We start from the raw sequence: 22,434 nt of genomic DNA on the forward strand, positions 1-22,434 counted from the left end.
TAAAAGTTTCAACTTAGTTAGAAGGCCTCAGTGAAAGTAAGACATCGTGATGTAGCCAAACACAGTCTGAATCTCGGTGAGTCACAAGCCAAAGTAAGCACAGCCAAGACATGGGTAGAAAAAGAGTGATGATCTACAGCAAGCAAGTAGAGTATGGAAGCTTTTTCCAAAAAACAATGCCCTGCCCTCCCAGAACAGAGCAGGCATTGAAATATTATTCACGAGGCCTGTAGATATACTAGGGCTGGCTTACTCCTGAGCATGCCAGTTAAGTCTTGGACTCCTGAGTATGCTCATTTCAAGGTCTCGGAGCACACCTTTAAAATATTAAAGTGTGAGATCCTGTCAAAAAGAGAAAGAAAAGATTAAAGTGATGGTCTGGAGTGTTCTGGGCATTTGCAGTTTATATCATAAAACTTTTGTTAAAAATAAAGGAAAAGATACTCAAATGTGCATTGATTGCCTTCCCCTAAAGGTGTTTGTGGCTAACAAGTGCAGAGGATGCATTATTTGGGTATGAAGTCAGAAACTAAACTCAGGCCCACAGTTTTGGCTTTCAGAGCAAATGAAAGATTAAATGCATTTATAGCAGACAACAGAGTCCTGCTGTCACGTGTGTTGTGTGTAGTCTCTGTGTAGGTCTTTGGAGAGTCAGTTGAGTGCCCTGTGGACAGACAGTTGACCTTATATGTTGACCTTTTCTTCAGGCCCCTTGGGCTGTCTTTGGTAACATAAGCATGAGGCCTGATGGTAGTGGTGGTTTGAGGATAAACAGCTCTCCTGAGAAGGTAATCACCAGCTGCTGAGATGATAATCCATCAGCCAGGCCACTCTGTGAGCACTGTATCTGGGGCTTCATTAGACTGTATCAGCAGTGGGAGCTGATGGTAGAATCTTCTTGACATTACTAGTCTCCTGATGTGTTCCCACTTGTGTGTGTGAAGGTGACCTTTCCCTCTAGCAGGCTTCCCCAACAGCAGATAACGCAGGTCTTTAGCCTCAAACTGGTGGCAGGCAGCTGTTCAGTGTTGACCAGATGAAGACTCCTGTCAGTAAGCATGCACCTTTGACCTCTGCTCTTACAGGCTGTGATAGCTAATTTTATGTGTAAACTTGGCTGGGGCACAATACCCAGACAGACAGAACATCATCCTGATTTATAGGAAGGTGATTTTGGGGGTGAAATTAGCGTATAAGTCAGTGGATTTGTTTTTGCATCTTTTTGTTTTGAGAAACAGTCTCCCTGAATAGCCCAGTTGGCTTTGAACTTGTGATCTTCCCATCTCAGCCTCCTGGCTAGGATTATAAACAAATAACCACACCACTTAGCTTCAATTTAATTAAAAATTTAATTGCTACTGTCTTTGTCAATGTCCTGTTTCTGTGAAGAGACAAGATGACCACAGTAGCTCTTATAAAAGAAAGTATTTAATTGGAAGTTCAGAAGTTTGGTCCATTGTCATCATGTCAGGAAGCATGGCAGCATGCAGGTCAACTTGGTGCTGGAGAAAGAGCTTGAGAATTTTACATCTGGATCAGTAGACAACAGGAAGAGAGAGAGAGACACACAGGGTCTGGCTTGAGCATTTGAAGCCTCAAAGCTCACTCCCAGTGATGCACTTCCTCCGACAAGGCCACACATCCTAGAAGTGTCACTCCGTGGTAACCAAGCATTCAAATATATAAGGATATGGGGGCCGTTTCTAGTCAGACCACCACAAACCTTCTTCAGGTAAATCTGGATCCATGAGTGCTACAGAATAGAATTTCAGAATGAGGTAAAGCCAGTAAGCTTATTAAGATTTAAAAGTGGGGAGAAGGGTACAGTTGTCCAAATGCTTGCCTGGTGTGTGCAAAGACGTGGGTTTGATCCAGCCATTGCATACATAGGCTATGGTGGCACACACTTCGATCTCAGCACCCTAGTGAGGTCAGGAGAATCAAATTCAGGCTCATTCTCATCTGCTTAGCAAGGTCAAGGCCAGATTGAGCCCAAACTGTCTAGCCATCAATCACTCGAATCACCTGTGTGATTCCCCTGGCAGTCAGTCCCCATTCTTGTGGCTTGCTCAAAGTTACATCATGAACATAAAGTCAGATGTGACTGGATAACAAGACACTCCTTGTCATTTGCTTTGTTTTGTTTTGCTTTTTGTTATTGTTTGACTCAAGGAGTCACTGTGTAGTCCCCAGCTGGCTTCCACTTCCAAATCCTTCCATCTCAGCCCTTCTGTTGGCATTATAGGTCTGTGCCACGTGCCCCCTGCAATGCTCATTTTGCATTTATTACTCTCACCACTTAGAAAAATGATAGAAACAAAACACAAGGGTTTAGGTGCTCTGGCCATGAAGACTAAGTGTGTATATGTATGTGTGTGTATATATATATATATATATATATCTTAGTGCATTCTGTAAGGGCTGAAAGCCTTATGGAATGAATTCTGCTGACTGGTTGTTTATGGACTGGCCTTGCAGTTCTGGCAGCTGGGCCTGTCCTCCAGAGTTTGATCTTGTACTGTACAGTCATCCCTAGAGCTTCCCATCTGGTCTGTACTATTTGTTGACCTGAGTACACCCCAGCACTCACGTTGGGTAGCTCCCAACTACCTATAACACCAGCTCTTGGGCAGTCTGACATCTCTGGCTTCCTTAGGCACTGGCATTCATGTGCACATAGCTACACACAGACCCACATACAAACATAATTTAAAATGATAAAAATAGTTCCTACATATTTTGGTTGTCCCAGAGAGATGGCTCAGCTGATCTCAGCACCCAGGTAAAAGCTAGGTGTGGCCTTTGCCTGTAATCATACATTGAAGTGCGTGGAGGCAGGAGGATTGCTGGGCTTGCTGGTTGCCAGCTTAGTTGAAAGACGTAACATGGGCTCCAGGTATGAGACCCTGCCTCAAAGGGATAAGGTAGAGAGTGATATGATAGAGAAGGACACCTGATGCCTTCCTCTGGCCTCTAGATAGACACACAAATGTATACAGCTCCCCCTGTACATGTACATACAACTCATACACACACACACACACACAAAAGAAGTAGTATTTTTTTGGTGCTAGGGATTGAACTCAGGGCCTTGATCATGGCCAGCAATACTGCCTGCCCTTTATATGACTTTCACAACTTTATTTTACATGGTTGTAGACTATAAGAGGCTTTCAAGAGGCTGAGTGTGTGGTGAACATTTTTACTCCCAGCACTTGGGAGACAGGCAGGCAGAGCTCTGTGAGTCGAGGTCAGCCTGATGTACATAGTGAGATCCTGTCTCAAAACAAAATAAGATTTGCATGACTCATACACAGAATGCCCCAAATTTGCATAGTGTAACGTAATTGGCAGGTCTTTTTGTCTGTAAACAGTTTTTCCTCCGAATTGTCTGAAAGTTAGTTGCAGTCTTGGCGCCCTTTACCACTTTTCCGTAGTGGGGAGCCACTTATGCTGCTTCAGCCCTAACATCCTCACTAATAAGGTGTTGCCATCTACTTGCTCAGCTGTCTCACTACTAAATAATACAAGTAAGATGTAATGAGCTTGGTGTGGTAGTCCTTTGCTACAGTCAGGAGACTAAAGCAGGAGTGCTGTGAGTTGGAAGCCAGCTGGGCTACAGAGTGAGACAGTTGTGCAAGACAGTTATGAAAAACAAAAATAAGAAAACAATTTTGTAAATCAGGATGTACTTTTTTTTTTTCCTTATTAACGAGCAAGGCTTATCCGGGTGTGATGGCACACACCTTTAATCCCAGCACTCAGGGAGGCAGAGGCATGTGGATTGCTGTGAGTTCAAGGCCAGCCTGGTTTACACAGTGAGTACAGGACAGCAAGGGCTGTTACAAAGAGAAACCCTGTCTCTAAAAAAGCAAAACAAACAAAACCCTCAAGGCTTTAAGCCTGGCTGTGATGGCACCACCTAACCCAGCTACTTTGTAGTCTGAATCAGGAAGATTACTTCCTGATATATGTATGTATGTATGTATGCCATCTACATGCCTAGACGGCATATAGCTGTAATAGCATCACTCAGGAGACTGATGCAGAAGAGGATTGCCTCAAGTTCAAGGCCAGCCTAGGCTACATACCAAGACCCTTGACTCATGTCTAAAAAACACAAAACCAGTAACTCCTGACATAAGACACTCTACTACTTTTCCTGTCACTGGAACAAAATACTTGATGGAAAAAACTTAGAGGAATAATCAATTTTGGATCATGGTTCCACAGCGGAGAGGTATGGAATATGAGCTTGCAACATGACTTGTTATATCTGGGTGGATCAGGAAACAAAAAGGCTGAATGGGGCTGGACTAAAAACTCCCAGTGAGCCACTTCCTCTAGCTAAGCTCATAACCTCCCCATGGCAGTGTGCCTAGCTGGAGGGTGGGGGTGGGGCCAACGGTTTCAAACACACTTGAGCTTTTAAGGTTGTAGGGGACAGTGCACACTGAAGCCGTAGCAGTCATGAACCAAGTAACCAGCATGACATAGGGATACCTTTTCCTTGGTCTGCAGAATAGGGTTCTGAGGATATTGTAATGGATATGTAATTCGTGAGCCCAGAAACCAGAAAGGCATTTAGACATGGAGTTCAGTGAATGGTGTCTATAATGGGATTTTGCTGAGGAAGTGTGATATGTAATTTTGGCTGTAGCTCAGTGGTTTTTCTCATCCTTTAAATGCAGCTTAAGGTGAAAATTAAGTGAGGATGTGGTAATGCTGTAAGAAATCATTGATGGGCTAGAGAGATGGCTCCGAAGTTGAGGCCCTGGCTGCTCTTGCAGAGGACCCAGTTTCACTTCCTAACACTCCCACAGTGGCTCACAGCCATCTAAAACTCCAGTCCTAGGGGACCCAGTAACCTGTAACAAATGTACAGACATACATGCAAATGAAACACCCATATACATAAATAAAATTTAAACCAACAAAACAAGACTGGCCAACACATTGCTGTCCGTTTTCGTGGTTGGATGAAAACTGGCTAGTAGGCATGAAACTTCCAGTTGGTACTAGCTTGATTTTCCCGTGTCCTGTAACTCAAGTATGTGGTATCTTCAGCAATAGGTATTACTCATCAGGTTCTGGGGGGCGGGGAAGGGAGGAAGCAAAGAGCAGTGGTCTGTATTGTTTAGGAGGCAGATTTATGAGATCCCTCTGACCAACAACTCAAAAAGAGGTAACCCATTTCCGGTACTGACACCATAAGCTTTGGTTTGCATACTGTTCAGAGCACTGCAGTGGGCTTTGGCAGCCATTGTTTGCTTTGCCTGGGTTATGAGTCATTCCTTTGTCCAGTGTATTCTACTTGCCCTTTGGCCACTTAGTGGTGCTTGTAGTTGTTATGCAGACTATTTTAGTATTATAATGTTGTATTCAAATGACTTATTTTATTGGCTGGTCCCAAAACACAAGGACAATGCTGACAATTTTCATGTCACATAGAAGCTATAAAGAGCTTCCTTTACACAAACAGGTGAACATTCTTGACCTAAAGGAAGAAAAGAATATGCTGGGGTCGCTGATAGTGTTGCAAAGTAAGATATGTAATCACATAACTTTATTGTAATGTATTCCTTGTTATTGTTAGATTGCAATAATATACTTCCTTTTCATTATTGCTATTTATAAAAATAAGCTCATATATACATGCATATATCTACACATATATGGAAAAACATGGGTACATACTGGCTGACAGTTTCTTATCACAAAAGCAAAGAACCAGAAGTATTTTTCTATTTTGGAGTATTTGCATAGACCTAGCATCTTTCTTCCAAAAAAAAAAAAAAAAAAAGTCAGATGAGAAATGCTCAACCCATGTAGAGTTTACTTTTAGGCAGCTGTTGAGAGTTTCAGAACTCACCCTTGGATAAGGTTGGGGCTACTGTATACAGCAAAAAGGAATTCCTGTGTGTACACCCTAAGCACTCAGTATTTCCCAGGCAGCAGGGAGCTAGCTAGACTCTTTGTTTTCACATGGTGATAAAGCTCACCCAGACAGGGTTTGTGGCTTCCTTTGCACTCTGGAAGCTCTGTAAAATAATAAGTTGGCTCAAGTGTAGTGCAAATAAGGCATAAGGTGATTAAAAAGCCAAGAAGCAATGGACTGTGAACCAGTTGTGACAGCAGGTGCGATTATAGCTGTCCAGGGACTTGTTTCTTACCCTGCAGTATGTTTCTGTCATTTAAAGGATATTAGAATTTGTTAGAAATTCAATATTAATTCACATAATTAAATAAAGAACGAGGGAGCACAGACCAAACGCTTAACTTTGTGACTTTTAATATATATATATAATATCTCCCCAGTGGTTAGATTTAGTGTTCTGGAATTGTCTTCTCCTTTGACATTTTATTTCCTTTTCTGGGACACTAACTCTGCCTGTGTTGGGTGTTCTGTCTCATGAATATCAGTATTTTTTCTCTAGTTCTTTTCACATCTCATTTTGTACAGTCTTACTCAAGCCACATTTTTGTTTCTGGCTTTGCTCTTCCTTGTATTCCATGGTGACCTTTGAGAGGTGAGTTTTTGTTTTTGACCATCTCATGTTTTAGTACATAGAGATACACTATTTCATAGGTTAAATATTCCATGTCCCAAAAGTTACTTCTTGTTCTGTTCTATTTGTTCCTCCCTTTTTCATTCTTCCTTCCTTTTTTCCTTCTTTCCTTCCCTGTCCTTCTTTTCCTCTTCTCCTCGTCCTTCTCCTTGATGTAGCCTGAACTTGTGATCCTTTTGTTTTGCCTGAGTCTGGAATTACAGGAGTATACCTCCACGCTCAGCGTGTGTGTGAGTTTGCTTTCCTGGGCAAGTACTCGTACAGGCTGGAGATGTGAAGACATCTTCCCCTGTCTCCTGGTTTCTCTTGTCTGTGCTCAGTTGGATCCTTTGTGGTTCCTTGATGTTTGGGAAGTGAGTTTGTGTTTATGAACTTCTTTCATTCCGTGGTAGATGCTGTGTAGTTTTCGCCTATTATATTTCCTGTCCCATCTTCCCTGCTTGGCTTTCAGGTAAGCATCATCCTCTTGGACTGCCAGTTGTATGCTTGGAGAATTCTTTTAAGGTGCCTGGGAGTGTGTGCCTGAGTGAGAAAGAGTACACTGAAGTATGTGCTTGTCTGTATTAGGTGAAGTGCTATATCCCTGAGCTATATACTGAGCTTTTTTAAAAAGTTAATGTATATATGAATGTTGCGTTGCATATTGGATATGTGCCTGGTGCTTGCAGGGGCCAGAAGAGGGCACCAGATTTCCTAGGACTAGAGTTACTGCCAGCTATCAGCCATGGTGTGGTTACTTAGAGCCAAGCCATGGTGGGGTTGCTGGGAACCAAACCCAGCTCCTCTAGAGAAGCATCAAGTGCTCTCAACTGCTGAGCCATCTCTCCACCCCTCCCTGCAGCTTTTTACTTTTTTTATTTTGAGACAGGGACTCACCAAGTTGCCCACACAGGCTTTGAAGTATTATCCTCCTGCCTCAGCCTCTGGAGAAAGCACGGGCCCAGGCACATATCAGAATGAGAGGTAGTGGCAGATGATTACAGTTTAAATACCTTGTGCACAGGGCAGAAAGAAGTGTAGGTACAGGCAATTTTCAGAGGGACAGGAAATGATTTGTTAGAGAACTCTGTGGAGCAGACAGTTTTTAAGGGAATCCTTAGACAAAATGGCAGGGCCTGTGGTAATGTTGCCTTGGCTCACAGACTCAGCAAGTTTGTGGGGGTTCTCTGCAATGCTGAGTGAGCCTGAGGGAGAGGACAAGGGTGTAACAGAAGTCTGCCCAGGAACATGACAGTGTTAGCTTTTGTTTTTGAGGAGTTACTGCTTTGGGGTTAATGGAGTATCAGGGAGAAGGTGGAAGCATCATATTCTTCTTTTGGGCACTCTCACCAGGTAGATAAGGGGATTTAGCTAAGAGCCTTCTCATCTTGGGGATGAACAGCTCTGAAAGTACCTTCCCAGATGTCTCTGCATGTCAGCACCTGTTTGTGGTGTGCGGATTTCTGAGTGTTGACAGTAGTTCTTAGAACCTGTCGGTTCTGGCAGCACTGTGTGTGTGTGGTCACAGTCCAAGTAAACCTGACTAAGTCATGCACATACCCCACACCCCACACCAAGCAAGCCCTCCTCACAGCCAGTAAAAACCAGACTTCACCTTGAGGGAATGGTATCTTCACTAGGTTGCCAGCATCTGCATTCCTGTTTAAGAAGTCACCCTTAGGACATGTGGTCTCACTATGTCATCAAGGTTTGCATCACACTTCTGGGCTTAAGTCATCACCTTGCCTCAGCCCCCTAAGCAGCTGGAGCAACAGGAACACGCACCATGGCCTGCTTATATTTAATACTTGGAACCATTTCCTCCTTTGTAGGCTGTTTTATCCCACGTCAGGCCAGCAAAAACAGCCTGTCTTAGAGCACACAGCTGCTAAGAGGCCAGGCTAGCTCCCTGTGGGATCTGTTCCCGGGTTCCAGGATGACCCGACTCCTCTGTTACAGGAGTCAGATCTGTGTGCTGGAGACTCAGGAGGGTAGGGCTACCCTGCAAGTAACGAGTCAGCATTGAGTTGACCTGAAAGTCCTACCTAGGTGCTTCCTGACTCCCTCCCTGCTGTGTGTTCCCAGTGTGCAGCTAGAACGGAACCTTAAGATTCTTTGCCTTCCATCTTCAGCGCATCTATTACCTTTCCCTGGAGTTCTACATGGGCCGCACGCTGCAGAACACCATGGTGAACCTGGGCCTTCAGACTGCATGTGATGAAGCCACTTACCAGGTATGTTCAGTCTGTCCCCTGCAGAGCCATCACTGATGTTAGGACTTGTGTCCTCTGGGAATGGACACCTGTGCTCTGGCGTGTTCTACCCCATCAGGAAATATTGTGCCTGGCAGGCAACACGCTTCTTCCTCAAGGGGAGAACGTAAGATTATAAGGGAATTAATGGAGTTACTATGGGAAGACTGAGTTGAATGATGATGCTGTGGTTTGGAAGTTTCTAGACATGCACTTGCCACTCCCACTCCAGAAGTAGGTTTTGAATAGGTCATGGTCCATTTGGTTTCACTCCCCCATCAAGACATGCTCCTGAAAGCATTGTGCTGTATAGGTGTGGAAATGCCCTCTTCCCATGGAAGAAGCCAGTCATGCAGGCTCCTCATTACAGCATTTTCTTTGCACTGATTCCTACACAGGTCATATGTAGCCTCAGCAGAGCTATGCTTAGCTCCCAGCCTGCCTTTGCCTTCTCTCTGCTCTGGGACACTAGTCTCAGATGGAGAAGTTCTGTGGTGCGACCCTGCAGGCTCCTCCTTGCTGGCATGGCTAAACCAAGGTCTTTAGAGAGGAGTCCTTTCCCCTACACTGCAGCACCCCACCTTCTTTGTTCAGAGCTTAGGTAAGAGGAGTTTGGGGGCCTGGTAGGGGACATAAGTCCAGCATGGGTGTGGGCCTGGATGGAGACCACTGTCCTTCTCTGAGGATGTGTCAGTCACCATTCTATTGCTGTGACAAAATACTTTTGAGAAATCTAAAGAAAAAAAATGTTCATTTTGGCTCCCAGCTTTGGTGGGCCTGAGATGGGCAGCATGTCTTGGTGACAGGGGTGGCTGCTCACCTCCAGGGCATCAGCAATCCAAGACGGAGAAGCAGGGGTAAGTCCACTCTTACCAGGTGCCTTCCCACAGCAACCCATTTCTTTTTTTAAAGATTTATTTATTTATTGTTATGTATATGAACACTTTGTTTTCATGCACACCAGAAGAGGGAATCAGATTCCATTACAGATGGTTGTGAGCCACCATGTGGGTGCTGGGAATTGAACTCAGGACCTCTGAAAGAGCAACCAGTGCTCTTAACTGCTGAGCCATCTCTCCAGCCCTGACCCATTTCTTTTAACTAGTCTTTACTTAGCCTATGCTTTCATCAGTGGCTCAACTTACCTGTGAGGTCACAAGTTTCATGATCCAGTTACCTCTCAAGGTATGACATGGTACAGTTTACCTTCACAGCTAGGCCTTCAGAAGACTCAGCTTTCTTCTGAGTGAACGTGTTAACAGTGGGCTGGAAAACATTTGTGCTATAGAAAAATTTATGTGCTTATGAAAAGTATTCTTACTAGCTTTAACTCAGGGCTTCAGTATGGTCTCAAGAGAACGTGGACTCAGGCACACCCCCCTGTTATGACCCCTAAGATATTGACCATAGTTTTTGACAACACCAGCTTTTCAGGCAACATATAAACTGCTCTGAATGCCTTAGAATTTCTTCTCCTTCTCCTTCCTTTTTTTTTTTTGTTAAATGTGTATGGGTGTTTTGTGTACCATGTGTATGAAGTGCCTTCCATGGCCAGAAGAGGGCACCATATTGCCTGGAACTAGAGTTACAGACAGCCACCCTTTTGGTGCTGGAAACTGAGCCTATGTCCTCTGGAAGAGCATCCAGTACTCTTAAATGCTGACCTATTTCTCCAGCCACAGATAGCCTTAGAACTTTTAAAACAGAATGTTTGAAATTGATTGATAAATCTCCTAAATTTCCTTTCACATCTTTTTGTTGTTGTTGTTCGTTTCTCTGTTTTGTGGCTTATTTGTTGGAAATCGGTTTATCTTGCAAGAGTTTCTGCTGTCTTTTTCACTGTATCTCCCATCTTGGGTTTAACCAGCTTGCATCAATAGCGCAAGGATGTCTGCTTACAGTGTCTCAGTGTTCTACAGTAGTAGGTTCTCGCTAGTTAGGCAAGAATTGGAAATGAAAGTCACCCAGATTAGAAGGAGGTAAAGCCATGTATGTATAGATGACATGAACTAGAAAATCTAAGAAATTACTAGAGCTAGCAAGGGAGTGTCTGGGTTTTCAGGATATAGGATCAATCTGCAGAAACCATCTTTATCTTAATATATCTGCTGATTAATATCCAAAGTGAAATAAAGATGACAGTTCTGCTTATAGTAGCATCAGAAAGAATAAAATAGGTGTAAATGTGTTGCACATATTTTTTTAAATCTATTTTATTGGGGTTTCTTAAGCCTCTTCTTCCTTTCAATCCCCCAACACTAGGTAGGAGAGAAAGAAGGTTGGAAGGGAAGGGGGACCTAGACCTCTCTAGACTTAGCCTCTTGGGGCAGTTCCAATTGTTGTAGTCCATATATCCAGCAGTTCAAACAACAAACGTAGCAGCCTTCTTCCTCCTCAGACTCTTTCTGTCAGTGCTCTGGCACTTATATTCCTCAGAGTCTTCAGAATTAAACTGTCTGCAGCTGGCAAAGAGCGCAACCCTCTCCGAGCCCGCACGAGGCAATCGTAGTTAACAGCTGTGGACAAACTAAAAACAGGTCCATATCCCACACTTGGGATTAAAACAAAAACATATTTACATAACATAACTGAGTTTTTAAAGAAACCAAGACTTCTACTACATAAATGTAACAACAACAAAAAAATATGCCTCCCATTTCCACACAGCGTTTATACTCTGGAAGCAAGTTGAAAGAAACTAAGGAAGGCTTAAAAATGGAAGAGACATTTCCCGATAACAGCCTGGAGGACCTATATTGTTAAGATACAGAGCCTTCCACACTAATTCAGTCCAGTAGATTCAGTCCAGTCCTCTTTAAAATCCCAGTCAGTTACTTCACAGAGTCTGACAAAATGATCCACGTACCTGGATGGACTTCCAAGGAATTAGGAACAGTCAAAACAGTCTCTAAAGGGAACCAGTTGGGAGACCCACACTTCCCAATTTCAGAACTTACTGTAAAATCTGCAGTCACCAGGCCTGGGTCCTACTGGCAGAAGGTCATATCTATAAGCCACCAATTATTTCTGGTTGGACAGTCCAGAAATAAACCTGTTGAGGGTAAATCTCTTTTTCAGTTTAAAATAACTGTGGAAAAGTTCATATTACATAAAGTTTGCCATCTTGGCTGTTTTTATGTGCAGCTGAATGGCATTCAGTGCATTCATGGCATTCCATAGCCGTCACCACCACCATCTGCAGAACCTCGCCTTCCCAAACTGAAACTATATCGAACCCACCCCAGGCCCTGGAAGCCACCGTTGTTCTTCATGTTTTTGTGCCTTTGTCTGTTCTGGGTAGTTCATGAATATAACTAGAGTACCCTTAGCACAGCGTCATGAAGGTACATCTACTAGCTCAGTGAGGCAGAGAAAGCACCCGCCTGTGTTGCAGTGTGTGCTGGGCCTTCATTGCTTTTCTTTTCTTTTCTTTTCTTTTCTTTTCTTTTCTTTTCTTTTCTTTCTTTTTTTTTTAAGTAACAACTTTACACTTTTTCTTTTTTTTTTTTTATTTTTTATTTTATTTTTTTTTATCAGTTACATTTTATTAACTCTGTATCCCAGCCGTGTCCCGATCCCTCATTCCCTCCCAGTCCCTCCCTCCCTCCCTCCCTCATCTCCACCGTGCCCCTTTCCAAGTCCACTGATGGGGGGGACCTCCTCCCCATTCATCTGATCCTGTTTTATCAGGTATCTTCAGGACTGGCTGCAAAGCCCTCCTCTGTGGCCTAACAGGACTGCTCCTCCCTTCGGGGGTGGGGAGACCAAAGAGCCAGTCATCGAGTTCCTGTTAGAAATAGTCCCTGTTCCCCTCACTTTGGGAAACCAATTGGTTACTGAGCTACCACAGGCTACATCTGAGTGGAGGTTCTAGGTTATGTCCATACATGGTCCTTGGTTGAATGTCAGTCTCAGAAAAGACCCTGTGCCCAGATATATTTGGTCCTTGTGGAGCTCCTATAACTTTACACTTTTAATTGCCTGTATCCTGTAAGAACAGATATTCCCCATAGTAGCTCCAGCTGCTAACACAGGATAAACTTAATGCACTTGCAAAAGCAAAGACATCAGGTTGTAAAAAGTAAATAAATAGATACAAATCCTTAGTACAGCCTGAATCATTGAGGCCGGCCAGAGAATCAGTGGCACTGCTGCTCCGTCATCTCAGCGTTTCTGGCTCTCCTTGGGTCCTGGAACTCCCTTCATTGCTGGTCGAGGCGGAACACACTTTATCATATGTGTGTGCCACAAATGAAACATATGTGTGTTTCATTTATTCATCTGCCCATGAACATGGCTGCTTCTACCTTCTGACATCAGAAATAATGGTGCCATGAACACAAGTGCACAGAGAGCTTGGTAAGACCCTGCAGTTAGTAATTTTAAGAAGTGTATTATAAGTGTATTTTATTTTTAAGAAGTAATTTTAGAAGTGTATATAGCATCTGTCTCTTTTTCTCTTTTCTGATGCTGGGCCTTGAACTTGAATTCCTGTGTGTGTCAGGCTGGTGTTGTACCACTGACTGACATTTCCCACCTCCTGGTGGCTGTGATTTGCTTTTTTTTTTTTTTTTTTCTTTTCTTTTTTTCTTTTGAGACAGATTTGCCGTTTTTTGATGGTCAGTGGTTGGTGATATTGTGCTTAGTGAGAATTTGCATATCTTTGGAGTAAAGACAACTCAAATATAGTTGTCCAATTTTGAGTCACATTGCTTCTTTCATTTGACTGTTTCTAGATTTCTCTGTTTATTCTGGATACTAATATCCTAATATTTGAGGTTTACAAATATTTTTTACCATTCTTTTTGTTGTTGTTTTGGTTTTCGAGACAGGGTTTCTTGTATAACCTTGGTTGTCCTAGAACTCACTCTGTAGACAAGGCTGGCCTTGAACTTAGTGATTTGCCTGCTTCTGCCTCCCAAGTGCTGGGATCAAAGGCATGTGCCACCAAAGGTGTCTTCTCCCATTATTTAAGTTGTCTTTTTACTCTGTTGTTAGTGTCCTTTGACTCGCAAAGCTTAAAACTTTTATGCAGTCCAGTTTGTTTGATTTTCGTACGTATTGCCTATGTGTTGTTATAAAGAATGAACATCCCAGTGTTGAATTTTATCAAAGAAGACTTAGGGGTGAAAATCTACTAGCTCAGTGAGGCAGAGAAAGCACCCAGCTGATCTTCTTACTCAGCTGATGTCCCAGAAGGAAAAGCCTTTCTACTCTGCTCATAGCACAGAAGGAAAAAACGAAAAGTCAAAAGCTTACTAGCTCAGCTGACAGCCCAGGAGGAAAAAAACCAAAAGCCCCTTCTTCTCCATGCTGCCTTAAATACCAATCAACTCAGAATCCCTCCTTTCTGTTTAATTCCTGTCAGCTGGTTTCTTGCTCTGCCTCTTGACCTGGGGTTAACTTTTTTTAGTCCTTTTTACAGAAAACTTTTAGATTAAAAGTGTGTGCTAGCTCTGAGCCACACAGCAACCACCTGTTTCCAATAAAACTGAAAGTTCTTGGATTAAAAGTGTGTGCTAGGGCTGAGCCACTCCACAGGTAGAAACAGGTTTTCACAGTTCACAATCTCGGGGTTCACATAGAATCAAATATCCTTGTAACACCTACACTATTGTGTGTATATATATATATATATATACACACATATATATGTATACATATATACACACACACATTAAGGAGCAGGAACAGATTTGGGAGCATGTGTACACCCATAATTCCAGCAATTAGGAGGTTAAAGGAGGAGAATTGCAAGTTTGAGACCAGCCAGGGCTGCATAGGAAGATCTTATCTCAAACAACAATAATAAAATAAAAGGAAAGGATTCCAAAATAGTTCAATGGAGAAAGAATAGTATTTTAAATAAATGATGCTTGGATACTTGGATAACACAGCAGATAAGTGAAGTTGGACCCCCTCCCTCACACTGAGTAGACAGAATAATCAAATAGGTCACAGATCTAGCTGTAGGAGTTTATACTATCTGCATTTCAGAGGTATATATGGAGGTAAATCTTCATGACCTTGTGTCTTAGCTAGGCTTTCTATTGCTGTGAAGAGACACCAGGACCAAGGCAACACTTACAAAGGAAAACATTTAATTGGGGGTGACTTATAGTTTCAGAGGTGTGGTCCATTATCATCATGTCAAGGAGCATGGCAGCATGCACAACGCAGAGATGGTCCTGGAGAAGAAGCTGAGAGTTCTACCTCCAGGTCATCAGGTAGCAGGAAATGAACTGGCTTGAGCTTCTGAGACCTCAAAGCCCATCACAACAACGACACACTTTTTCCAACAAGGCCACACCTACTCCAAAAGGCCACACCTCCTAATATTGCTGTCCTTACAGGGCCAAGCATTCAGACACACCAATCTATTGGAGCCCTCCTTACTCAAACCACTACACCTTGTATGGGACATTAGATTTTTGACATGAAAAAGCATAATCAACAAAAGAAAAAAAAGTAGGTACATTGGATTTCATCAAAACCAGAGCCAAGCAGCTTGTCAAATCCGCTCCCCGTAAGTTGGGCAGTAGCCTTGCAACAAGTACTTAGAGCTGTTAAGCTCCTCACTTTTCTTTTCTCTTTAAGGATCTCAACTATGTCTGTAGCCCAACTATGTATGGCCTTGGATTGGGAATCCTCCTGGTTTAGGCTCCTGAGTGCTGGGATTACAGAAAAGGGCGCTGCACCTAATTTTGAATGGTCACAATTAGTGGGTTTTGAAATATCTAAAAACTTTCATTTTTGTGAAATGAAATTGGTTATTATTAAGTTTTACCATTGAATTTTAAGTCCGAAGGAAATCAGACTCAAAATTTAAATACTTTCAACTTGTTAGAGGAGGAGCAGTAAGTAAATGGTACTGAAATGTCACCTGTTTTTGTTTGCAGTTGGGACTGGACTTGGAAGAGCTGGAGGAAATAGAGGAGGATGCTGGCCTTGGGAATGGTGGCCTGGGGAGGCTGGCAGGTAATCTGTTCCTGCATCCTCTTGGCATGGTAGAGGATCACAGAGCAAGGCAGTGTCCCATGTGCTCCTGATGCCTATCCATCACTATAAACTGGCCTCCCTCAGAGGCATGGGCAAAAGTGTTTGTGTTGATCTCTGCCTCCATTAGAAAAAAATGGAAAATGTACATTCTTTTCTAGCCAGGCGCTTTGTAATTATCATGAAGGTTGTGTTTGTCAGCATTGGGTCAGTGCCAAGAAGGTTCCCAGAACTACTCTATTTGAAAGCCAGTGCTTTGGGAGTATTGCCCATAACCAGTGAGGCTGTGGCTCCAACACTGAGCTGATGGCTGCTGTTAGGCCAAGCTTTGGGCACACTGCTTGCTCTGGCTACCACATTTGAGAACATACCCAGGTGTTGTTTTCTTCTTTGAATATTTTACAGACTACTGGGGACAGACCAAGTGAGGTAAAGAGCATGGAAGCTGAAATAGCAGTCTGGCTTGTGGTGGGGTAAGGAGGAAGGGTATCCAGGCCCAGCCTTTTTGGAAGTTGCTATTTTATAAACTGAGATATGCTCTGAAATGTATTGTGCTTTCAAATTTTAACTAAATCGTTTGAGATTTATAAAGCATTATGTTTCTTTAAAAGAGCAACAACAAAAAGCTGTACTTGAGTGTACATAAAGAAGTGACTTGCCCTGCCCCCCATCTCCCATCTCACAGATCTACCTCCAGATCAGCAGGCAGCAGGAAATGAACTGGCTTGAGCTGCTGAGACCTCACAGGCCATCACAACAGTGATACACTTCCTCCAACAAGGCTACACCTACTCCAAAAGGCCACACCTCCTAATAGTGCTGCTCCCTAAGGGCCAAGCATTCAAACACATGAACCTATCATGGCCCTCCCTACTCAAACCACCTGTGTTTCTTCCTGAATAGAAGCTTCCACGTTCTTTACAAACTTTGCAGCAGTGTTGGGAACCCACCTCTGACCTCAGGTGTCCCACCTCTGCCTGGGCACCCATTGCAGTGCTTTCATGATCTTTGATGTCAGGCACCTTTGCCTGTCAGCTGCCCTGCATGGCCTGAAGCTGGATGCCTCCCTCTCCCCGCCAGCCTCTCCTTTGACTTGGTGTGAGTCCATGATGGCTTGATTGGTCAGTTTCTTTCCCAGAAGAACAAGGCTAGGAGTCTAGGCCTTCCTCGTTCCTCTCCCCTGCAGGTGTCTGCATTTGGTGAATTAGACATGTGTCTTATCTGCTACTGTTCGCTGTGGCACCATCACTGCTTTCTCCCTTGCTTCTTTCTGCTTCCTTAGCGCCTCTCCCTCTCTCTCTCTTTTCTTTGTAAAGCTGGGGGTGCTTTGTACACACCTGGCAAGTGCTATACCACTGAGATCTACCTCGGCCCTCTCCTTTTAAGCCAGAAGGTGCTTTCTGGATTGGTTGTTTACTTTGAGAGGTCTCACGGTGTAGCCCTTGCTGGCCTAGGACTCACTATGTAGACTAGGCTGCCTTGAATCCACCAAGATCCACCTTTCTCTGCCCCCTGAATGCTGGGATTAAAGGCACATACCGCCATCCCTGGCCTAAGCCAGAAATTTAACACAGTTCCTTTTCGAATTTTTATTCAAAACACTTATTTTATTTCTCTCGGGAAGTTTTTTAAACTTATTTTTCAGAAAAATTAATTTTGCGTATATCAGTGTTCAGCCAGCTTGCATGTTTGTATGTGTACTGCATGCATGCCTGGTGCCTGCAGAGGTCAGAAGAAGGAGAGCATTAGATCTCCTGCCACTGGGATTAAGGACAGTTGTAAGCTATCATGTGGGTGATGGGAAGTGAATCTGGATTCTTTGCAAGGACAGCCAGTGCTCTCAACTGCTGAGCCACCCTTCCATCCCTCTCAGGAGATTTTGATTGGAACAAAACAGAGTTCTGTTTGGGGACATGCTGCTCCATGCTGTTGTTGGGGACCCTAGTGGCACTGTGGAGCTTGGGTGTTTCGTATTCTAGGCCATGAGGTGTACATCAGTGGTCCCGTTTCTGTGCCTGGTTTCCGTGGATAAGGCTCAGATGCTGCCAGAGCTGTAGATTTCAAGTAGAGTACACATAAGTCTCTGCACATTTCAGAGCAAGCTGGCAGTGAGAGCACTTGCCTGTGGTCTCAGGGAGTCCTTAGTTTTGTTCCCTGTTCTGGGTAAGAGGGACTCCAGTATACCCTTTTGTGAAACCTGAAGTTGCTGTGATCATTGCTGGCTCCCTGTCAGCTCCCTGGCCAAATCCCAGTGGAGTCTTGGTGTCCAGCAGTCTGAGTTATGGTGATGATCTGTGATTTTTGGTTGGATTTTTCAGCCTGCTTCCTTGATTCGATGGCCACCTTGGGTCTAGCTGCGTATGGCTATGGAATCCGCTATGAATTTGGGATTTTCAACCAGAAGATTGTCAATGGCTGGCAGGTGGGTGAGCTTAGGTGTCTCTACTGTTTTCCAGTCCTTGCCTGTACACAGGAGTGTGCACTCTTGGAGTTCATCTGATGGTGCTCCACACTCCCTGGAGAGAGCTAGCACAGCAGGAAGCAGTTGGCTATGGTGAAGCCAGTCATGTGTCTGTCCCTGCCAAACAGCTTCTCTGTGGTGACAGGAAAATCATTTGGGAGGGCACACAGGCTCATTTGAGCTTCAGAAGACCCCAGACAAGGTCATCAACTGAGATGTACCTCAGCTCTCAGAGGATCAGGAGTTTAGGGTTACCTCAGCTACAGAGCTCAAGGTTAGCCTGGGCTACATGAGACTGTCTCAAGACAAAATAAATTAAAACAAACACACCCTTCAGAGTAGCATGCTGGGACTGTTTGTTTAATTCAGAGGAAAAACACCTGTTTTCACTCAAACTTCTAGATTCCTGGGGGGAGTGGGTTATGCATATTCACTGATCTAGGTTTGGGGAAATGACTGATTTGAGGATGGCTTGTCCAAATAGCAACATCCTCTAGAGATATGTGTTCCAGGCCTTCGAATGGAGTACCTTCCAGGCCACAGCTCAGTTCCCTGGTGCACACTGACTTTGTTCTATGAGGTTAGGGCTGTGCTTTTTGTTGTTGTTGTTGTTGTTTTTGTTTTTTAAGGCAGTGCCTCATATAGTCCAACCTGGCCTCCAACTCACTAGTAGCTGAGGCTACTTTGAATTTCTCATTCTCCTGTCTCCATTTCCAAATGCTATGATTACAGGAAAGTGCCACCATGCTTAACTCCATACCGTGACTGTTCTTTTGTTAATTTTGAGATAACATTTCCCACAAGCAGTGGGCTCCATTTTCCCCATTTTCCATTCTTTATGTGTGTGTATGTGTGTGCATGTGTGTATGCATGTTTTTTGGCATGTGTGTGGGTACTAATTTGTGTGTGTGTGTGTGTGTGTGTGTGTGTGTATGTGTGTATAAGTGGTCCAACCTAGCCATCCATAATTTTTATGGGTTCTGGGGATCTGAACTGCAGTCCCTATGGTTTGCTCAGGTGGTTTGTAACTGCTGATCTGTCTCTCTGGCCTCCCTCCCACCTTAGCAGCTCTGTGGAGGTGTGACATCATTCTTTGCAGGTTCACAGTTAGGAAGCCAGCCTTATTGACTGTTGTTTCCAGAACACTATCTATTTTTCTGACAGTTGTTAGCCCTCTGTCTTCTGTCCTGTGAGTCTGCTTGTTCTGGGCATTTCCTGTAAGTGGAGTATTCAGTATGTGGAGTGTGTATGTGTGTGTGTATGTATCTGGCTTCTGTCAGCATTTTTTTTCAAGGTTTACCCATAGTGCAAGGGTATCAGTCCTTCACTTGGGTGAATTTTAGTGTTCTTTTATTTTTTACATTTTATTTCTTTTGGTTTTTTTCAAGACAGGGTTTCTTTGTGTAGCCTTGGCTCTCCTGGACTCCCTTTGTAGATCAGGCTGGCCTTGAACTCACAGAGATCTTCCTGCCTCTATCTCCTTGAGTGTTGGGGTACCACTGTGCCCAGCTAGTGTCCTTTTGTTTAGGTGTCTTTTTCTGAATTGTATAGGACTTTGTCACATTAGTAGTGCATGTGGCCTGACTGGGTTGGAGCTTTTGGCTAGGTGTTTTGGTGCTAGGCAGCGTGCGAAATCTGCATCTTGCATGCCCAGGCCAAGAGCAGGATTACCTTGTCAGTATTGTCTCCTCTGTCCTGAGATTCTCCTCCTCGGCTGCTCCTCTAGGTTGAAGAGGCAGATGACTGGCTGCGCTACGGAAACCCGTGGGAGAAAGCGCGGCCAGAGTACATGCTGCCGGTGCACTTCTACGGGAGGGTGGAACACACCCCCGATGGTGTGCTGTGGCTGGACACACAGGTATGGAGGCCTGGCCCAGGGCACACTGCTGTTGAGCAGGACGACTGCTCTCTGCCCCGAGGGCCTTTGTTGTCACCTTGACTTCATTTATGGAGGAGGCCATACTGCTTCCTTGGGTGACTTAAGGTAAAACCCAGGGAAGGGCTTATTCTCCCACATAAACCAGTATTTGCGCTTTGGTGGGTGCTTCTTGGAGTGGAATTTGATGCACCTTGCACAGCAGTCTTACAATTTAGCCAGTGCTGTGAGTTAGGGTTGATGCTGATAGCCAGAATGTTCTTGTGCTACCAGATGACACAGTGCTAGGGCTTAGTGATAGACCTCATAATCATGTCCTGATGGGGAGAAAGGCATTGGCCCCAGGAGGATGAGAACAACTCCCAGAGAAATCTCAGAGCACTGACTGCTGCTCTTTCCTGGAACCACTTATGACCTACAGCTCTGTGTAGTATCTGACATAGCCAAGCTCCTGGTGGGCATGCCAGGCTTTGGCCCGTGTCCCTGTGTGGTGCTGGTCTGGGAAGATGTAGTACTAAAGGACAGATCAACTCCAGGGCTGGGAGTACACACCTTGTCCCTGGAGGAGAGGAGTGCAGGGAACAAGGTCAGGATATTGAGCTCAGTTATCTGTGATGGGAAGAATGAGCAAACATGGAAGCCTGCTGGCTGAAGGAGTTCTTTGATAGTCTAAAATACAGTTTTAAAGGGGAGGCCTGCAGCTAGAGCCGTCTAAATCCCCAGAAGTCAGAGCCATACTATACAGGCCACGCACAAAAAAGCGTTTTTTAACTGAAAAAGCAGAGAAGCAATCCTGTTTTGTCAGTGTGTGTGCTTATGATGATTGTGTATATGATGAGAGCCTTAGCTCTGAAGACTGGGCAGGGAAGTGGGGTGGCTAGACCTGTCCTCCATAAGGTGAGCATGTTTAGGACAGGAGAGAGGCTTGGCAGCAAATAGGAAGACAAATGTGATACCTGAGTTAATCCTGGTGGCCGGACATACTCTCCTTTTAAGGTTGTCAGAGCTAACTGGCTTTGCAAAGCTGCTTCTCTGGTTGGCAAGGAGGGAACATGGCAGAGTGGCTGTGTTTCTGTCTGGGCTGATTTCAGTATGTGGAGGGTATGGTCAAGGCAGCCAACAAGAGCTGCAATGCCAAAGACGTCAGCAAGTAGTGTCAATAGGAGCTAGCCAAGGCCTAGATTTATCCAAGCAGGATGGATGAAGAGACAGCGTGGGTGTATGGGGAGAGGTGGTGCTTGTGTTGTGGTACCTGGAGAGGCCAGCATGGGAGGATTGATTGGTGATGCCAGTACTGAAGTAGGTGAAGCTGGGAGACATACCATGTGGTTGGGGAAGATGTCAGAGTGTGGCTGCCATCCCTCTCAGATGGTCTTGCTCAGGGTGGCTGGAGGGCATCCTGAGAGTGCAGGGGTGACACTCAGGCAAGTGTTCTGACAGGTGAGTGTGTTCAGCTGAGGGGGAAGGCGGAAGCCTGGGAACAGATGGGTCAGGGGCTGTGGGGAACTGGAGCTGTCCTGCCAAGGAATGGTGGCTTGGCAGAAAGAGGTCTTTGCTGACTCAGCTCTAAGTGTACTTCCTTATGGCCAGGTGGTACTCGCCATGCCTTATGATACCCCAGTGCCTGGGTATAAGAACAATACCGTCAACACCATGAGGCTCTGGTCTGCCAAGGCGCCCAATGACTTCAAGCTGAAAGATTGTAAGTTGCTACCATGGCTCCTGTACTCTTGTCTCTTTACATGGTTTATCCAAACACTGGGCCCTCACCACTCCTGTCCCTATTTTTATAATCTATGTTGGGGGGGAGGTCTTGTGAAGTATGTAGCTCTTACAGCTCCCCTGAAAACGAGGGTGAGCAGGATGCCAGGCTCCATGTAGCAGGGGTCACAGTTTTCAGACCACATGTCCCTGAGAAAAGAGCTGGGGCTCAGTGGTGTACAGCGGGAGGCACTGTGAGGGGACATGCATTCTCTGTGGAGGATGAAGATGTCAGTGTCCCAAGGGCACTTCAGACTTCTCCAGGAAGCTGCTGAGCATCATAGGAGCCTCACTTCACAAGATCCACAGGCTTGGGAGGCGGCTGCACTGACGGGGCTCTGTCTCTTCTTAGTCAATGTTGGGGACTACATTGAAGCTGTCCTGGACAGGAACTTGGCTGAGAACATCTCCAGGGTCCTGTATCCCAATGACAATGTGAGTGGCTAGTGTGACTCTTTTTAAAGGGTAGATTTGTAAGCTGGAGACCTATGTGTTCATGGGGTGGCTTTGGCTGCATCTGGGCATGTTTGGAAAAGGTTT

The 22,434-nt window shown here is 44.6% G+C and overlaps 1 protein-coding gene across 1 annotated transcript in view; it reads left to right on the forward strand.

The window, feature by feature from the left end:
• The window catches only part of Pygb (glycogen phosphorylase B), a 42,482-nt gene that overhangs the window by 5,092 nt on the left and 14,956 nt on the right, over positions 1-22,434 (forward strand). Inside the window, exons 2-7 of the mRNA XM_060383108.1 lie at positions 8,681-8,782; positions 15,700-15,778; positions 18,115-18,218; positions 19,984-20,115; positions 21,724-21,835; positions 22,247-22,329. Of these exons, the coding sequence (XP_060239091.1) occupies positions 8,681-8,782; positions 15,700-15,778; positions 18,115-18,218; positions 19,984-20,115; positions 21,724-21,835; positions 22,247-22,329 (612 nt within the window). The remainder of the gene's footprint in view (positions 1-8,680; positions 8,783-15,699; positions 15,779-18,114; positions 18,219-19,983; positions 20,116-21,723; positions 21,836-22,246; positions 22,330-22,434) is intronic.

Source organism: Meriones unguiculatus, chromosome 4 (genome assembly GCF_030254825.1).
Source record: "Meriones unguiculatus strain TT.TT164.6M chromosome 4, Bangor_MerUng_6.1, whole genome shotgun sequence".
Taxonomy (NCBI): Eukaryota; Metazoa; Chordata; class Mammalia; order Rodentia; family Muridae; genus Meriones; species Meriones unguiculatus.